The sequence below is a fragment of the Haliaeetus albicilla genome, chromosome 7 (assembly GCF_947461875.1).
Source record: "Haliaeetus albicilla chromosome 7, bHalAlb1.1, whole genome shotgun sequence".
Taxonomy (NCBI): Eukaryota; Metazoa; Chordata; class Aves; order Accipitriformes; family Accipitridae; genus Haliaeetus; species Haliaeetus albicilla.
The window spans coordinates 12326663-12344006 of NC_091489.1; the positions used below are offsets into that span (position 1 = coordinate 12326663).

General features: G+C 37.0%; 1 protein-coding gene across 1 annotated transcript in view; it reads left to right on the top strand.

The window, feature by feature from the left end:
• The window catches only part of ADGB (androglobin), a 123184-nt gene that overhangs the window by 71925 nt on the left and 33915 nt on the right, over window positions 1-17344 (top strand). Inside the window, exons 19-23 of the mRNA XM_069786950.1 lie at window positions 500-614; window positions 2098-2265; window positions 4230-4368; window positions 12301-12435; window positions 14696-14789. Of these exons, the coding sequence (XP_069643051.1) occupies window positions 500-614; window positions 2098-2265; window positions 4230-4368; window positions 12301-12435; window positions 14696-14789 (651 nt within the window). The remainder of the gene's footprint in view (window positions 1-499; window positions 615-2097; window positions 2266-4229; window positions 4369-12300; window positions 12436-14695; window positions 14790-17344) is intronic.

Genomic DNA, 17344 nt, shown 5'->3' on the forward strand with positions numbered 1-17344 from the left:
AGTTGCTCCACATAGTGGTCACTCTGTAGTGTTCATCTACCCTGACATGATTATGTATTAATTTTTCCTGGTTTTGTCAATGCAAACATGGACATTATGATCTAAGTAACGCATGACCAAAACACTTGATTTCTCTAAGCTTTCTAGAGCAGGTAAGTTTTTAAGGGTAGCTAACTATAATCCTGACTAAAAAACTTTGGTTTTGTATCCATCTGAAATAGTGAAACTACCTATTTTGCTAAAGAAAATCAAAATAAAACCTAAACAATTAAAATAAAAATAAAATAATATTGACTTCTCTGATTTTACCTACTGCCTATGTTTGGCGGTTCTTGAGAAGAAAGGAGTTAGAAACGCAGAATTTGAAGAGCTAGGACATCTAGGAAAGGATTTCACTTTTACCAGAAGTATGAAAGCAAAAAGTTAAGAATTGCTGTGATTTTTTTTTTTTAAAAAAGAGGTACTTTTTTTGGATTTTTTTTTTCTTTCTTGAATGTAGACGACATATATTGCTCTTCACAGTAAGTGCTCCCATAGGGCACCACATTCATCTGTGTAGCATGGTGCCATGTGTCTTTGGAGAAGAGGATACTGTGATGCCAGATCTTGAAAAGGTATGCATAACCAGAACCAGTAAAACATTGTGAAAGCGGTGTTTCTGAGTATTATTTAAAGTGAAGTACTGTTAGCTCTTGATTTAGAGCTATTATATTTAGTGGTATAATATTAATTTCAATATGAAATGGATGAGTGTGTAAAAGAAATGTGTTTTACAGCACAGGCACTTAGATGGATATTGCAACAATTGTCTTATATAAATATGTAAGTAAGCATTGGGTAGTATTGTAGTTTACATAGAACAGCAGCATAAAATGGAATGTTAAAAATACTTTTGTGAAATGCATATTTCAGAGGTAGCACATAAGCGCTCTTTTTGAGGCATGTGATAAAATACGTGTACAGATATTAATTAATATTAAAAAATACTCACATAGTAAAATAAACTGTCACACCACTAAGGTTTGTTTTGTCCCATGAGATCACATATTATTCACTGGGTCCCAGAGCAGCTTTTATATCTAAAATGAACAATTGATTCTAACAACTTTTCATAGCTGAGATAAGAGGCCCAGGGGAGTAATTACTACAGCTTTTGTTCTTCATTGCCTGGAATCCAGACAGATATCACTGTCATCCATATTTTCAAGATTTCTTTGACAATCAGTAGGCCCAAATATTTGTCATGGGCACTGAGAGGAGGGAGTATAGCTTCTAGAGTGCAGTTGTGCAAAAATATTTTGAAAGGTGAGTGTAATAGCAAATTTACATAGCAGTGTAGATTCAGAGTCCTCATAATAGGTCATTAAAGCAGCTTGTGCAAATTTATTACATTTATTGTAGCAAAGTTTTAATATACAAGTTGGGCCATTAAAAATGTCTTGTGGCTGTACTATCCCCTTGTCTTCAGGTTGTGGATGAAAAGCTATTCCTCATCAAGAAAATAAAGTGGAATTTTATCCTGGTGTTTTCTCTGCACTTATTTTCGAAGACAGCAATTTCTCTGCAGAGTGTCATTTGCAGGAAAATGTCCACATTCTTGCACAGAAATCCTGTGATTAATGATGAAGATTAATGATACTTTAGGCAGCATGTATTTGGAGGTTGTTTTCAGCAGGATGCAAATACTCATCTGTCCTTTTATAATAGAAGAGATGCTGAGCATCTCAGCTAACAAGAGTCTTATTATCACTGCAGTAGAACGTCTCTGTGTGCATCTTATATTTGATTAAATGTCCTAGGACTAATGATACAGGAAAAATAAAATCCTTAACAGATATATGTTATGGTGCCTGTTATAGTGTTGTAACATTTTTATTTCAATAGCTAAAATCAGTGAAAATTTGGTATGCTTTTGAATACCAGAGACCAAATTGATTTTACAGTTTATGAGATTAATAACAATTGCTTGACTTAAGAAAAGTTTTGTACTTCATCACAGAAAAAAATGCTTGTATGCTGTTGCAGCCTAAAAAGAAAACAAAAGAAAATCTTAAAGAAATCTTTCTAACAATGATTGTTTTTATTCTATCTCTCCAGGAGAGCTACCGGTTTATAGAACAGGCTACAGCTATCCTGAAAGCTGTTGGAAATGTGATAAATAATTTCAACAGTAAGCCTGAACTTTCTAAAGCCTTAAAGCAGTTGGAACTAACTCACTGTCCTCCTGGCCTCCACGGTACTGGAATGGCTGAAGAACACTTCAAGGTGAGCAAACAATTTTAATAAACATGTATCTAAAGGCTACAAAAGCTGCCTAACAGCTTAACATTGTTGTCATCCTCTTCAAACCAATGGCTATGTTTTTACAAAGGACCTCCTGAGTGCTCCAAATGTGGGATTTGTTATTAAGTGTAAGCCCAAATGACATAACTTGCAACTGTGTACAATTGTCTTCTTTTAATATGAACCAATTTTAATATGCACAGAGTAGCACATCCTAAATTTGAGTCTCTAATTTTGTCAGTTTAGTTTAGCATACTTTAGAGCAGAAAGCATCAGCTTTTTTTTATTTTATTACTTAATTTTGAATTTAAAAGACACTACCTGAAATGTAGAGAAGCCAGAATAGTTTCTTTCTGTGCCTAATGTTGATGGCACAGGAAAACATTATTACAGCTTATATTACTGAAGACAGTGATGAATTTTTTACACTCACGGTATTTCTGAGTTGTTTTTCTTGTTTTTTTGAAACTGCAACATTCTTATTCAACTTTTCTGCTCTGTGTGTGATAAATTAAAGGGTTTTTAGATACATGATGAAAATTTTACACTTTTCTGTAAATCTCTATACTGTAGCTTTTCAATATTGTAAAAGGATCGCAACAAAAAAAGCTATGTAAAAGATATGCTGATTTTTATGTATATGTAAATGTTGATAATACTTCTATAACTTTATTTTTCTACAGTCAGTGCTTTATATATTCCAGATTCACTTACTTTCATCAAACTACTAGAAAGCTCATGCAGTTTAGATTGGGTATTTTAGAAGACTGAATAGAAGAAAGGGATTAATATTGTTATAATCACTGATATTAAAAAATAGAACACCTAAGCCAGTGCTTTTATACATGGGCTTGACACCAGGCTCAAATTCAGCAAAACAACAGAATTAAGAAAGAAAGATTCCAGGTATGAAATATGTGTAAAACTCACGGACCTTAAGACAAATTCAGTAGGCATGAACAAACATATCTCTTCCTTTCTCCCACTCTAAGATGACCAATGTATAGTCGTAAAGGAATAAAAAACCAGAAATGAGATAAATGAGAGGCACTGAGCTAACAGTAATTCAAGAATGAAATATGGAAATTATCTGTCTTTAATACAAACAGTAAAAAATTATTCTGAACATAAGAATGTAGTAAAGTAGATTCTTTCTTCACCAGTCTTAAATCTTTCAAGATAAAAGAAATGTTAATTAATATTAAAATATATAACTTAGGATTAAGTGTTTCCAGAAAGCAGAAAAGTCTGGAAATAAGAACAATGAAAGAGAAAAATTTTGTATTTTCCAATAAGTAATTACTATGTTCTTCAATTCAAATTATGAAGCATGCTCTGAAAAACACACTCTAAAATTTCCATCCATTGGAAGAAGGAAAAAGAGACTGGATTTCTGCTCTTTAAGGAGCATCAATATGTCAAGAATAAAAATAGAGTCATCAGTTTAGTCATGTAAGTAGGACACCAAATCTTCCCCTCTTGCCCGTCAATATACTCATACTTCTCCCTGTGGTACCACCTCCTAATTTAGTAAGCATGTCCATTTGGTTGTTGGTCTCTGCTCTGAAACCTTTAATTAGAATGCTGGTTGTCATGATGGTGATTATAATGTGTTCTTCCGTCCTCTGGTATGAGACCATAAACTCACTTCCCATAAACTACTAAGATATTTTTGGGTGATAAAAACTTGTGCTGTAGAAGCAGTCCTATATTTAATAAGCCAGGCATGAAACAGGTTTTCTCTTGATTGTTGGCTTGAAGCATGGTAGTCCTACAGCTGGGACTAATTTTCAGATACTATATTTGTTACAGGAAGTTAAAGACTTCATTTTTACATGAAAAAAGAAAAGAGCTAAACAGGTTTTGAAACAATAATGAGAAGCAATGTAAATCAGATTTTAAAAATGAATAATTCTTTGAATGCTTTTCCTCTTTTTTTATTTTAGGTTTTCAATAGTGCATTTTGGTATTTGATCAAATATGTATTAGGGAAGAAGGCTCCTTACAGCTATAAATTTGCCTTCAGGTCCTTCACTTTGGATTTTAAAGACACTGAGGTTTCTGAGGATGACACTGTGTCTTCAGGTACTGTATTGGTATTGCTAATCACTTCAAATATATCTGTCCATTCTTATTTTCAAAGAAGCCAACTCTTCACTAATCTTGTGTTTTCTTGCCTAAGCAAGCATGGTTCATTTCTTATGAGATGCCTTCTACTGTTGACAGCACGTCTGAGACTCGTCTCAGAGTAGAAATAATCCTTTTCTTTGTTTCAGAAAGTCTGTTCATGTTTTGTTAATTTATAAAATTGCTCTTTGCCTTTCTTGACTTGCATTTGTCACTATTGACAAGCATTAACAAGCATCTACAGATGCTTTTTTTACCTGATGTACTGCAGATCATGGCTGTTCAAATTACTAGCAGAAAAGACCTTAAATGCCTATATTGTTCATGAAATGAGAATGAAGGCAGACTCATGTTAGTACCTTCATTGAAAGTTCAACTATTTCTTGGTGATAGGTTGAGAGTTTTTTGGTTGATTGGTTGGGGTGGTGTTTTGGGTGCTTGTTTTCTTGCTTGTTTTTTAAGCGCATTATTTGGCAAATTACTGTGTTGGCTGGCTAGTCAACTGGCTAGTCACACACATGTAGTGGGGAACTAGCTACAGCACCATCCACCTCTTCTCCAGCCTGTGATTAGGGTATGCTGTATACCCGAAGGTACTGTGGGAGGAGCCATTGGAAGCAAATGGATTTATTACAAGCAGGGATGATTCTCTTCCCACTGGTTCTTTGCCTCATTTTGTGTGCAAGCTGGGAGCATAAGCAGTTAGAATTAATTTTGCCTAGCAACCAAATACATGGCTCTCTTCCATTTTAAGAGACTTGTTTTGCAGTCTGTGTAACTTTTTAATCTATTAATATTAATTTATTAATGAAAGGTTTATGTATATGGTTTCATATTATGACAGAAAAAGAATTTATCTGAAAGATTTGCGGAAAGATACATCATCACCATTTGAAGGCCATTCAGGGTGACTTAGCTTTTCCTTCTGCTATTATGAACTTGAAGTCTTTCTCCTTGGTCAGTCAAAATGATACTAACTTCCTTTCAGTAGTCAGTTTATTTTGGAAAATCAGTATAAAAAACTTCATTAAAATTTACACAAATATATTTACTGACAACATGATGTAATACCCTTGTTCTTTAAGAAAGCACATATACTTGTCTGTCATGCTTTTATGGGGACTTTCCTCCAAATCTCCTCTTGTCTGAAGGTTATTCTTCTGTGAGACATCAAAGATAAAGGATCAGCCAGAATGACTGAATAACTCATTGTATTTTTCACAGAATTATATCCTATGGCAAGAGTATAAGTTATAAGGGTCAGCATATTGACATTTGTCACAGCACTTAAAGTCAACACCTGTCACATTTTTCAAGGTGACTGTGCTACTGATTTCTGTATTCAAAAAAGAAATTTAAATATTTGTCAGCAATAGAAGACATTTTTTAATTAGATTTGAATAATTAGCACAGTTGACAGGTTGTAGCAAAGACCTCATATATATTACAGTATAATGAGATCCACTGTGGCAGAATATTTTTTAGGATTTGGGGGTGAATCAAAAAAGTGGAATAAATCTATGGAGGATGAAAGTTCTGTTTCAGTTTGATTTCCTCCAGTGTCCAATATATCTTTTTGATTTAGTTGCTTTTCCAGACTTAAATTACAAAAGATTCCTATTGGACTGGAAAGTGAATTGTTTCCCTTTGGCTTTATTGACCTTGGATATACATTTTGCCCTGCTTAATAAAGGTTGCAGTAGAATAAATACATGCTTTTGCTCAGGTTCCATCCCAGAACTCTAAAGAAATGGAGACAGCTGTATTCAAAAAAGCATAAGTCAAGTGAAGTGTCAAGAAAAAAATAGGTAGATAGCAGGAAAAAACATGTGAGAAATGCATTGTAGGAAGGCCTAGAAGGACTGGCATCACCTGATTTGCCTGGCCCACATTAGCACTGCTGCATTGTCAGGCTAGTTGCTCAGATCTTGTCAAGACTTGAGTTATAACCCTTTAGAACCTAACAGTCATCAGGGTGAACTACAGTAACAGATGAATGAAATCTTTTTGTTGTCTGTGTCTGAGAGTAGATCAGTTCAGATCTGAGCTTTTTTTTTAACTGCCACCTCCTTTTTATATTAGCATATTCATTTTGCACTGTGTGCTGAATTCATCTCAAGATTTACTGAGGGCAAGGATATTATGATGTACTGCAGTTAGCAAGTCAAGCCTTGTAAGATTTCTGAGAAGCCTTCCTGAAAATGATCTAGTGACATTTATGTATCTGCCAAATACCATCCATCCCCATGGAGCAATTAGCACAGGAGCCACAAGAAACAAGTGGAAGACCATGCCATGTGAACATATGACAAAAATATGGAAGTTTCTGAAGCTGAGTGCTTCTCCGTGTCATGGCTTTTCTATGGTCTTCTGGGAAGAGAGTAGATAAAGGGACCCTGCAGAATTTTGGGCAGTTATGAGATGCTGAATTTACAGAGGTATGTGATGCTTCCTGGGAAAGGAAGCATATCAGGATGATGTTACACAAGATGAGGTGAGGCGGTCTTGACAGCTCAATACTGCTTGCCTGCTCTCTGTTGCACGTTTGCTCTGTTTACCTTGTCCTGGTTTCATTTGGCCCATGGTGAGCCAACTCAGTTCATGAACTCACTGGAGGTCTGTGGCACTGATTTTCAAGCATTTCAGACACTTGACAGTCATTTATGCACAATTCAAAAATTCTTTCTCATGGATAAATTCCAAATTTGAAGTAGGAAGTAGAGTGACGTTTGTGTGCAGTTCTGTTAAAACCTTCTGGTCTGAAATATTGTCTTATCTAGAAGTCAAGCTGTTAGCTATAAGCTTAGCTTATCTTTGTAAACTATATTTGAGAAGTCCTGTTCCTGCCCTGTTCTTTTCCAGAGCAAGCTTCTCTTTCCTCCAGAAACATAAGTTAAGAGCAGTGATCATACACTTGTGCTGTTACTGGAGAGAGAATTCTGGATGTTTGTTTCTTCTTGCACTTTGGATTTGAGCTTGAGTTCCAGTAAGGGGTGAGGGAAAGTTTGCCATTATTAGGTTGAATATGTAAAGTGCCTCTCCAGTACATGCAAAATAGACCTTTTTCCAAAAAAGCATTATATTACATTGCCTACAGTAGGTGCATCCACGCTGTTATGAGAAAACTGCAGCTGGTTTTACGGTGAACAGACTCTTGCTAGGCTGCTTTGAGAACTTCAGTTTTGTTATTAGCAGGGTATCTTCTAATTAATAAGTAAGGCACATCAGAAATTTTTGACAAATCAGTTTTGAATTGTAATGTCAAAGTTGAAGCATTCGCTAGTTAATGCTGGTTGATCTAAAGCATTTCACAGTAACATACTTCTCTGATTATAAGACAAAATATTGAGAAGCATTAAGTAAAAAAAACTTTAAATATCAGAATATTTAATGTTTACTTCATTATTTTGACTTGTATGTTACAAAGAAAAATATTTTTGTTCTTATGATGTATTAAAAAAATTTAGATCAAAACCCCCAAATCTTTAGGAATATATAATTTCACAAAACATTCAGCATTTCCAGTTTTCAGCCTGATCTGGGGTAACTTTTGTGAGTTTCTATGAACAGAATTCATTTTTGTGTGTGACACTGCATCTGAATTATTGTATTTGTATACTCAGAAACAATTTAACATTTAACTAAGAGACTATATATCCATACATTCTTTAGCCTTACAAATGAAATGTATTATTTCTAGTGACATAAGTATTTATTTCTAGTTGCGGAGTCCACTTGACATCCCTAGTGGATAAACAAACATTTATTCAGTTTGTTCATAGGGCAACACCAAGCCAACACTCTGTGTATTCCTCTATCAACATTTCACAGCCCTGTTCTGAGGGAGTAATAGGGGTAATGAGGTCTTCGTTCAGTGACAGGTGAGCTGGAATTTGAACTCACCAGCCTGGTCTCATGTAAAGGCCACGCAGATGGGAAACATCTATTGGGCTAGATCTGAACAGGTACAGATGAACAATTCTGTAATCAATAGCAGGATACAAAACCATAAATGCTTATAAGTGCTTATGGCACTGATGTTCAGCTTTTGGAAAATGCAAGCCCTTTCAGTTCCTTTGTCTTTGAATAAACTCCTCTACAGTACAAGACTAAGATTCAGCTGTAAATACTGACCACAGCTATAAATACTTACTCTCCCTCCCACACAAAGCTGAAGCTGAGGTTCCACAGCAGCTTAAACCAGTGTAACTGTAGGCTGTTGCAGTACTATCCCCACACCGTCCTGCAGCTCCAGCACTGATCAAAGCTTGTGCTGGGCTGATTTAGCCTGCTGAGTTGGCAGAAACATAACCCAATAATAAGAAAAAATTAGAATCATGGTATCTAAGTCAATTTTACTCACTTCTGGAACTTAAGAATCTGCTTATAGGCAATTCACAGTTTTCTGGATATTATGAATGTTGTTGCTGGCAATGCAAATACTGAAATACAATATAAGCCATTGATTAAATGCAGATCATGTTCTGATCTTTTTAGACCTTAAGGTGCAGCTTCACTAAATGCTATTACTAAAGTCCTGTCCTTCTCCCCTTCCCATCCAAGAACACATACTCCCACCATGAGCAGTTGCACAGATGCTGGGAATCAGATCAGCGTGCTGATTTTGCAGGAAGCTAAGCCAAGGGAAAAAAAAAGATAAAAATTGTTCATTCAGCAAGCTAATCTGCCTCACCATGACACTATGTAATCTCTTTATACTGTATTCATTTTGCCGCACCTATTACAAGGTTCTTATAAGACTTAAGAGGAGAGCCTATTGGCAGTGATGTACAACCTGACACTACTAAACTGCTTGCTTACCTGTCCAAAACCAAATGCAGGTGGCACCGAATTGCACCAGTTGGATACTTTCTTGGGTAACTTGTCCATTACTTGATTGTTGATTAAGAAGCAACAAGAATAAGAGATGCTTAGAAGAACCAGGAGTAACATTAGATGTAGTCACACTTTTATATATTCAGGTTCAGTGTTAGGGTCTCCTTACTTGTTAGGTCAGTCTGTGTAACTGTATGTTCATATAAAAAGTATACAACTTTTACTTACTTTATAATATATTATTTTGCCTTATATGGGTGTGATGGGTTGACCCTGGCTGGACGCCAGGCGCCCACCAAAGCCGTTCTATCACTCCCCCATCCTCAGCTGGACAGGGGAGAGAAAAATATAACAAAAAGCTTGCGGGTCGAGATAAGGACAGGAGAGATCATTCACTAATTACCATCACGGGCAAAACAGACTCAGCTTAGGGAAAATTAGCTCACTTTTTATTACAAATCAGCCAGAGTAAGGTAAATGAGAAATAAAACGAAATCTCAGAACACCTTCCCTCCACCCCTCCCTTCTTCCCGGGCACAACTTCACTCCCGGATTTCTCCACCAAGCCCCCCCAGCGGCACAAGGGGGACAGGGATGGGGTTTACGGTCATCACATGTTATTTTCTGCCGCTTCACCTCCTCAGGGCGAGGGCTCGTCACACTCTTCCCCTGCTCCAACGTGGGGTCCCACCCACGGGAGACAGTCCTCCACGAACTTTCTCCAACGTGGGCCATTCCCACGGGCTGCAGTTCTTCACGAACTGCTCCAGCATGGGTCCTTTCCACGGTGTGCAGTCCTTCAGGCACAGACTGCTCCAGCGTGGGTCCCCCACGGGGTCACAAGTCCTGCCAGAAAACCTGCTCCGTGGGCTCCTCTCTCCACAGATCCGCAGGTCCTGCCAGGAACCTGCTCCAGCGCAGGGTTCCCACGGGGTCACAGCCTCCTTCAGGAACCCACCTGCTCCGGCGTGGGGTCCTCCACGGGCTGCAGGTGGATATCTGCCCCACCATGGACCTCCCTGGACTGCAGGGGGACAGCCTGCCTCACCAGGGTCTTCACCACGGGCTGCAGGGGAATCTTCGCTCCGGCGCCTGGAGCATCTCCTCCCCCTCCTTCTGCACTGACCTTGGTGTCCGCAGGCTTGTTTCTCTTACATGTTCTCACTCCTCTCTCCGGTGGCTGTTTTCCGCGTCCCAACTTTTTTTCCCTTCTTAAAAATGTTATCACAGAGGCGTTACCACAATCACTGATTGGCTCGGCCTTGGCCGGCGGTGGGTCCGTCTCAGAGCCGGCTGGTATGGGCTCGCTCTCTCTCGAACACAGGGGAAGCTTCCAGCAGCTTCTTACAGGAGCCACCCCTGTAACCCCCCCCGCTACCAAAACCTTGCCACATAAAACCAATACAATGGGGAATGTAGGCTCTGCAGCAGAGGCCATTCTTCTGAGCTAGAACACCTGCTGAAAATAGAAGTCTGTTTCCTTTTCTTGAAAACAGTGATAGTGGGGTCAAAAAGCATTGTGCCACTGGGTTATTTAATTATAAAATAGACAAGCTTGTAGATGGGACAAAATCATTTTGAAATATGTGTTACTTTGATGAATAAATGGAAGAAGATAAGAGACAGACCCTTTTCAGAGATGCACAGTGACAGGATGCGTCTTAGAACATGTCAAATTCCAGTTGGATATTAGGAAAACATTTTTCACCATGAGGCTAGCAAAAAATTGGAGGAGGTTGCCCAGTGAGGTTGTAGAGTCTCCATCCCTGGAGATATTAAAAAGTGGACTGGACATTTTCTTAAGAGCATGAGCAACCTGCTCTAAGTTGATCCTGGTTTGGATGTGGGATTGGACCAGATGACCTTCAGTGGTCCCCTCCAGCTTATATTATTCTGTGATTATATGCTTCTGTTTTATAAAAGTGGTTGTGCCATGCATATTGTTGAGTTCTAATCTGTTGTCTGTTGAAGTGGGCTTGTGTAACCTTTCAGGGTCACTGAGTATTAAAGAGGCTTTCTGGAGTTTGGAAATGAGACAATAATGAAGAATGATGGTTGGGAACACAGCCACATTTAACAATATTCAATAAAAGAGATTAGATTGAAATGTGCGATCTCCTGGATGATGACAGCAATATCTTTTCTTAAGCTAGTTTGTTCATCTGCAGTGTTGTCTGTGTTTTTTAAGCAGATTTCTCTCGTTTCTTCTTCTTTTTGTTTGTTGGTACTTTGTTTTGAAGCACTGTTTCCTTCCTCTAATACTGTCTCACTGCCCTTCTTCTGTATCTGTGCAGTTCCAAACTGGCCCCCTGGCACTGGCTCCTTGTAGTGCTGCTCCCCACACCCTCCCCCTAAACCCGGGTGCTGATGGCTCCCAGGATGCTAATTCTAGGCAAGGATGCCTTCAAAGAGCTCATTACTAACCTGTCAGAACCTGCTAATTTCTGTTCCACTCCAAAACTCCTTGGTAACACAAAGTCACAGTCAGATAAATGAACTCCTGCTTTATCATAGATCTTATCCTTATTCTATGGCTCCTTAGTGAATGTTGAATACAATGTTTTGAATAACAATGGTGTTAAAATTATTACATAATAAAATGATCAGATTGAGAGATGGAAGCACTTAAAATCTTGTGAAGCTCTTTTAAGCTGTATTCAGAGTCACACTTTAATGTATCAAATCCTGTTGGTTCATGTTTGGGAGGATATTTTGAAATTACATTAGGAGACTTGATTTTAAAAAATGTACTGCAATAGCTGTCCGTAAAGACAAGTAAGAATTCAATGATTTGGTATTTGGAATTAGCATAGTAGTTGCATTCTGACTTTGTGCAATTACACAGTATATTTTGTCTAATTTTATCATGATAAGAGCAAAATTTTAAGAGTGATATTTTTTTCATAAATGGAATTTTTATGCAGAAACCACTCTGTTTCTGGAACATAGCTCTCTCATCATTTTGTGTTTGGTTTTTTGTTTTTAACTTCATTGCAAGCAGCTACAGGACTTCCAGCTTTATTGATGTTGCTCATTCTCTTCCCCTTCTTTCAGAGATTTGTGAAAAGAATACCCTTAGTAGTTGGCAGACCCGGACTCCCACTTCTGAAGAAGCAGCAGCAGCTCTTAAACTTCAAGCTATCTGGAGAGGGACCTATGTTAGGAAAGTACTGAACAGCAGAAAACCAGGTATGTCCTTTAAAAACGCCTTTTAAAAAAATGTTTCATACTTCACTTTATTCAAATACATAGTGTAAAGATTTTGTTACTAATTAATATCTGGTTAAAATGAACTGAAATGTGACAGAACATGATAGTTGAATCTCTGATCTCTTATGAAACTAAGAATAGTGCTCAACCTAACCTCTGAATTAGGACTAAAGGAGAGGAAAAACACACACCCTAGATTTTCATAGATATTAAACCAGAATCTACATTAATGTAGATTTAGCTCAGAGGTGGGCTAAAGGTTGGTTGGTTTGTTTGTTTGTTTTTTCCTGGATATGTAATGGGATTGCATATGAGACCCTAAGCATCATAATGGATAATCAGCAGAACACAGCGTCAAAGGCTGATGCTGTGCTCAAAAGATACTGTGCTGGTACTATCCCTCATTCTTATGTATATAAATAGAGTAATCTTACATAGCAGTTGAAGATTTGTGTTACATTTCTTATTCAGCAATTCTATCATCTCAGCTGGAGTATGGTGTCCAAGAGCAGTGTCCACAGTCCAAGAAGATAGGTAACAACTGTGAAATTGTTGTTGGATCAAGATTAAAGAAGGGCTTTGTACTTGCAGGCCCTTGCATTAGTTTGTAATTTAAGAAAGAGAAGATTAAGAATGACTTCACTATAATCTCTAAGTACCCATATGAGAAAATGAATTTGATAGCAACAAGGTCTTCAGTCTGAGATCTGAAGGGTTAACAAGAAGGTCTTTAGTCTGAGATTCAAAGATTGTGAGTTGAATCCAGACACATTCAAACTAGAAAAAGTAGCACTGATTTTTAAAAGGGTAAGGTATTTATTGGAATAAACCAAGATTTGTGTCGTACTACTGAAAACTTTAAAATCAGACACTCATCAAATTCAAAAAGGATTAGTCATTTATATATGATGAAATAGCAATTAATATGTTAACAGGACTGTTACACCGAAAGTTAGATCACAGTGATGCCTTCTAGCTTCACACTATATGAATGCCTGAGGATCATGACAAAGAAAACTGCTCTGTTGTGAGATATACATTCCCTTTAATAAGTCATCCTCATTCTGCTGGAAGCTCCTTCTTGAATTACCCTCATTGCTGGGGTTCTTTCACCTATATATTTACCTGCAGCAGATGATCTCATCAAGCTATCTTTTGTACCTTCATCTCCTCATAAGTAAATCTAGTGCTGCCTTCCTCCCAAGCTATCACCTGTAGCCCAGTCTTGCTTAAGCTTTCCTACTAAGTAGTCCAGTGCCCTTCTATTTTTGTTTATGAAGTACCATGTAAATTAGGAATTTCTGTAAACTTTCACTAGTATTATTAATGCCTACAAATGCCAGAAGCTGTTCTTTTGAAGTTTAGATTTTAGATTTTTGTCATTTGAACAATATGTGAGTATCCCGACTCTTTTCTTCCACTGTCTTTGTCTCTTAACTTCTGATTTATCAATACTCTGTTATCTTTAATTCTGATATTATGTTTACAGTGCTTTACTGTTTTTTTAATCATACTCTTCTTATCCTCCTTTCCTCCCATTATCTATAATTTTTTCTCTCTTACTTGTCATTACAGTAAAGTGTTGTTACTCCCCCCTGTTTTTTTTAAGTTCCCCCCCTCCATTTCTGTCACTAATTGCTTATGCAATAAAGAAGGATTTCACCTAACTTTAGGCTTGAAAAGTTAGACAACAGGTCTAAAGCAGTTGCCTAGTCTTCATCTGTATTCTGTGGATAGGAGTAGACACTGACATGACAGTACATCCTGTCATCTGAGGGGTATTAAACATGGGTGGGATGAATTACCACCTGGAGCTGCCCAATTCTTTTCTTTTTAGCTACACAGATTGCCTAGGCACATACCTACCTATTCATGGTATCTGCAAATATAAGCTGCTGGGAGCTAAATAGCATATTCTCTGAGGACAGAGATCACCTCATATCACTGCAATATGTTACAGTGAAAAAAATGTAAATCAGGGGAAATATTGATCACATCATTTTTGCAGTTGTAGGAGTGCTGAAAAGTACAAAGGTGATGATGAATGGAATTTGCTCTGTCAAAGGCAAAATTAGTTTTCAGCTCAGTGAAACTTCTGTAAAATTCCAAATAAAAACTAGTGATTCATAAGACAATTTACTTGTCTGAGTGGCATTTTTCACAAGTATTTGGCAGGAGTATATTTAGAACAATACAAAAGTTAGATGTTATATTTTCTAACTTATTTTATTATTTCCAGGTACTAAAGAAAATGCTAATGTCAAAGAAACCTTGCAAAAATTGTGGACTATGATTGAATTAAATTTTGAACAGTGTGCTGTAGTGCTGTTAAGGTAATCATGTAATAAATTAAACTTTTATTGCAGGCGGTACCATAGAATTGCCATAAAATGCTGGTTGACAAAATAAATATGGTAAGAGCATTACTAGTTTTAAAATTACAAAACTCTGTTGGAAGAGATGAGTTGTTTTTAGTGAAGATATGCAATGCTTTATTCTGTGTACCCTACATGAGTAAAACTACAGCAAATCTAATTTTTAGGTATGTGTGTTACAGGTTTTTTCCTACAGCTTGAGCTAGAATATTACCTTTCTCCTAAGTATAAATCTGATACTGATTCCTTAGTTAAACAGTTAACCAGCTGATTTAAAGAAGCATTTTGATTCATGCTATCTGTTAAGGAATCCTGGTTGACATTAGAAAGGAGATAGCTATACTATTTAATTGTACCATAGTTTATATCATCAGAGGGTTTGTTTGTAGCACTTGCTTGAAGGAAAGTAGATCTATTTCTAGGTAGATGCTTTCGCTGATATTTAATTGCAGCTTTTGCAAAGATAGCTACTCTAACTTCAACAGTGTTCAGTAAGTCATTTGCAAGCATGACAGCGTTTGGGGATCACATAATTTCATTAAGTCCTTCAAAAATCTCCCTGCAAGTGTTCGCACAACTGATCTAGCAGTAGGTCCGTTCTGCCAGGAGTGAGAACTGGCAATAATTACTGGCTGCGTGTATAAATCCTCACTCCTTGTAACCACCAATTTGAGCAACACTCATATGGGGTATAATTTTGTTTCACTTTTTAGGGTTTCTAATCCTGTGAAACCTTTGTATGTTGATGGGATCAGGACTTAGCAACCACAGCTTTATTCCAGATATTAGACCTCAGTTTTACGTTTGCAGCATCTCTAAATCAGCAAAGATCAGATGCCGGTTTTAGTCTACCTTCAGACTTTTAAAACTTATGGGACTGATTTTTAGGCATTGTCCCAGGGGATACATCTAAGTGTTAAAATCATGCTACTGTGATTTTGTTTGATATTTTTTTTTTTTAACAGCTGACAGACTTGCATTTAATGTAACAAGCTAGCACCTTAGCCAATAAAGTAACATGCAGGGAATTTGGAAGTTCAGTATTAGGGTAAAAGTTTTCCCATTCTCTAACTCCAGACTTACCAGAGGCCAGAAGCAGTACCATTTTACAACACAAACACCATGCCCTAAACCATCTCAGTTTGTTCTAGGGTTGCCACCTGTTTCTCATTATACATCCCATGTAGGCTCATCTATGTTTGTCCCTACTATAATTTTCAATGAATTAAAAATTTGAGGTTTCTTAGAGGCGTTTTCTGTCTCTGTGTGTGCTATTTATCAGTGGTGGAAGAAACCTTTGCAAAGCTTCATGGACTAAGATTTCAAACTGTTGTGCTTTAAATTACTTCTGGCAATATTTGCATTGACTCTGTGACTCACCTTAATTAAATGTCAAGGTCAGCTATTATCATTGCTAAAAACATGAATGTGAAGACTGTTTCTGTAATTCCGATTACTATATATAGGAATAGTAGAACATCAGACTAGCATTGTCCAAATTTTGTGGATAAAACTTTTGCAGCTGAACAACTTGAACACATTCATATTTGACACGGAAAAGAAGACAGCTGTCACCAAAAATTGATGTTGTGAGGTTTCTTTAGCCTATCCATTTTACATAAACCATATAAACCAAACTTTGAATTAGACCAATTAAAAGATAGCAAAAAAGATATATTGTTTACTTACTGCAGAAAGCGGGTAGTTGAAGAATAATGCAAGACAGAGGGAGTGGCGAGGAGAAGGTTATCCTTTCCTTCACCTCTGCGTAGGTGTATTTTCACTCATCATTTCACAGAGGAAATCTCTGGAAGGAGCCAAAACATGGAGTGAGACCAGTTATCTTTCTTCTGCCCTTCACCAGACAACCTGTTCACATAACAGTGAATTTTGTATGCGGATCTTCTAATTGCTTTGTCCAGAGGAACATTAATTTTTGATACTGCATATGATAAATAAAAATTCCTGGTGTCAGGTGCCAGTGAGGTTAGCTTTAATTTCACAGAACTTTATAACACCTGCAAGCTTATTTGCCTTACAAATAACTTCTGAATTTACAGTCTTAGGTTCCTTCCTGTGTGAATGTCTTTCATCCCATTTTAAATTTATTTGGTTTTGCTTTATTCCTTTTTTTTTCCCCAAAAAGTTTTAAAAGTATGTAAAGGGTTTTTTAATCTCCTAATGATGCCATAGCTTTAAGATGACAGCTTAATATAAAGAAATGGAAGTTATGCTAACTGATATTTATTAAAAAAAAAAAAGTAGTAGTAAAGTTTTGTAGAAGCCATAACATTAGGAGCAGTTGTACTCGTGGATAGACCAACTGATAGAAATATTTGTATGTAAGTATTGGCCATTACCAGCCATTAGCTCTGAAAGAGCTGATCCCTACCTGATTTTTTATTTTTTTGAGAGTGGATAGCTACTGGAGAAACATTAGCAACGCATTTTATATCATTGTTTTACATTCATGCACGAAGTAGTGTTCTTCATGATTAGCATAAGTTAAAGTC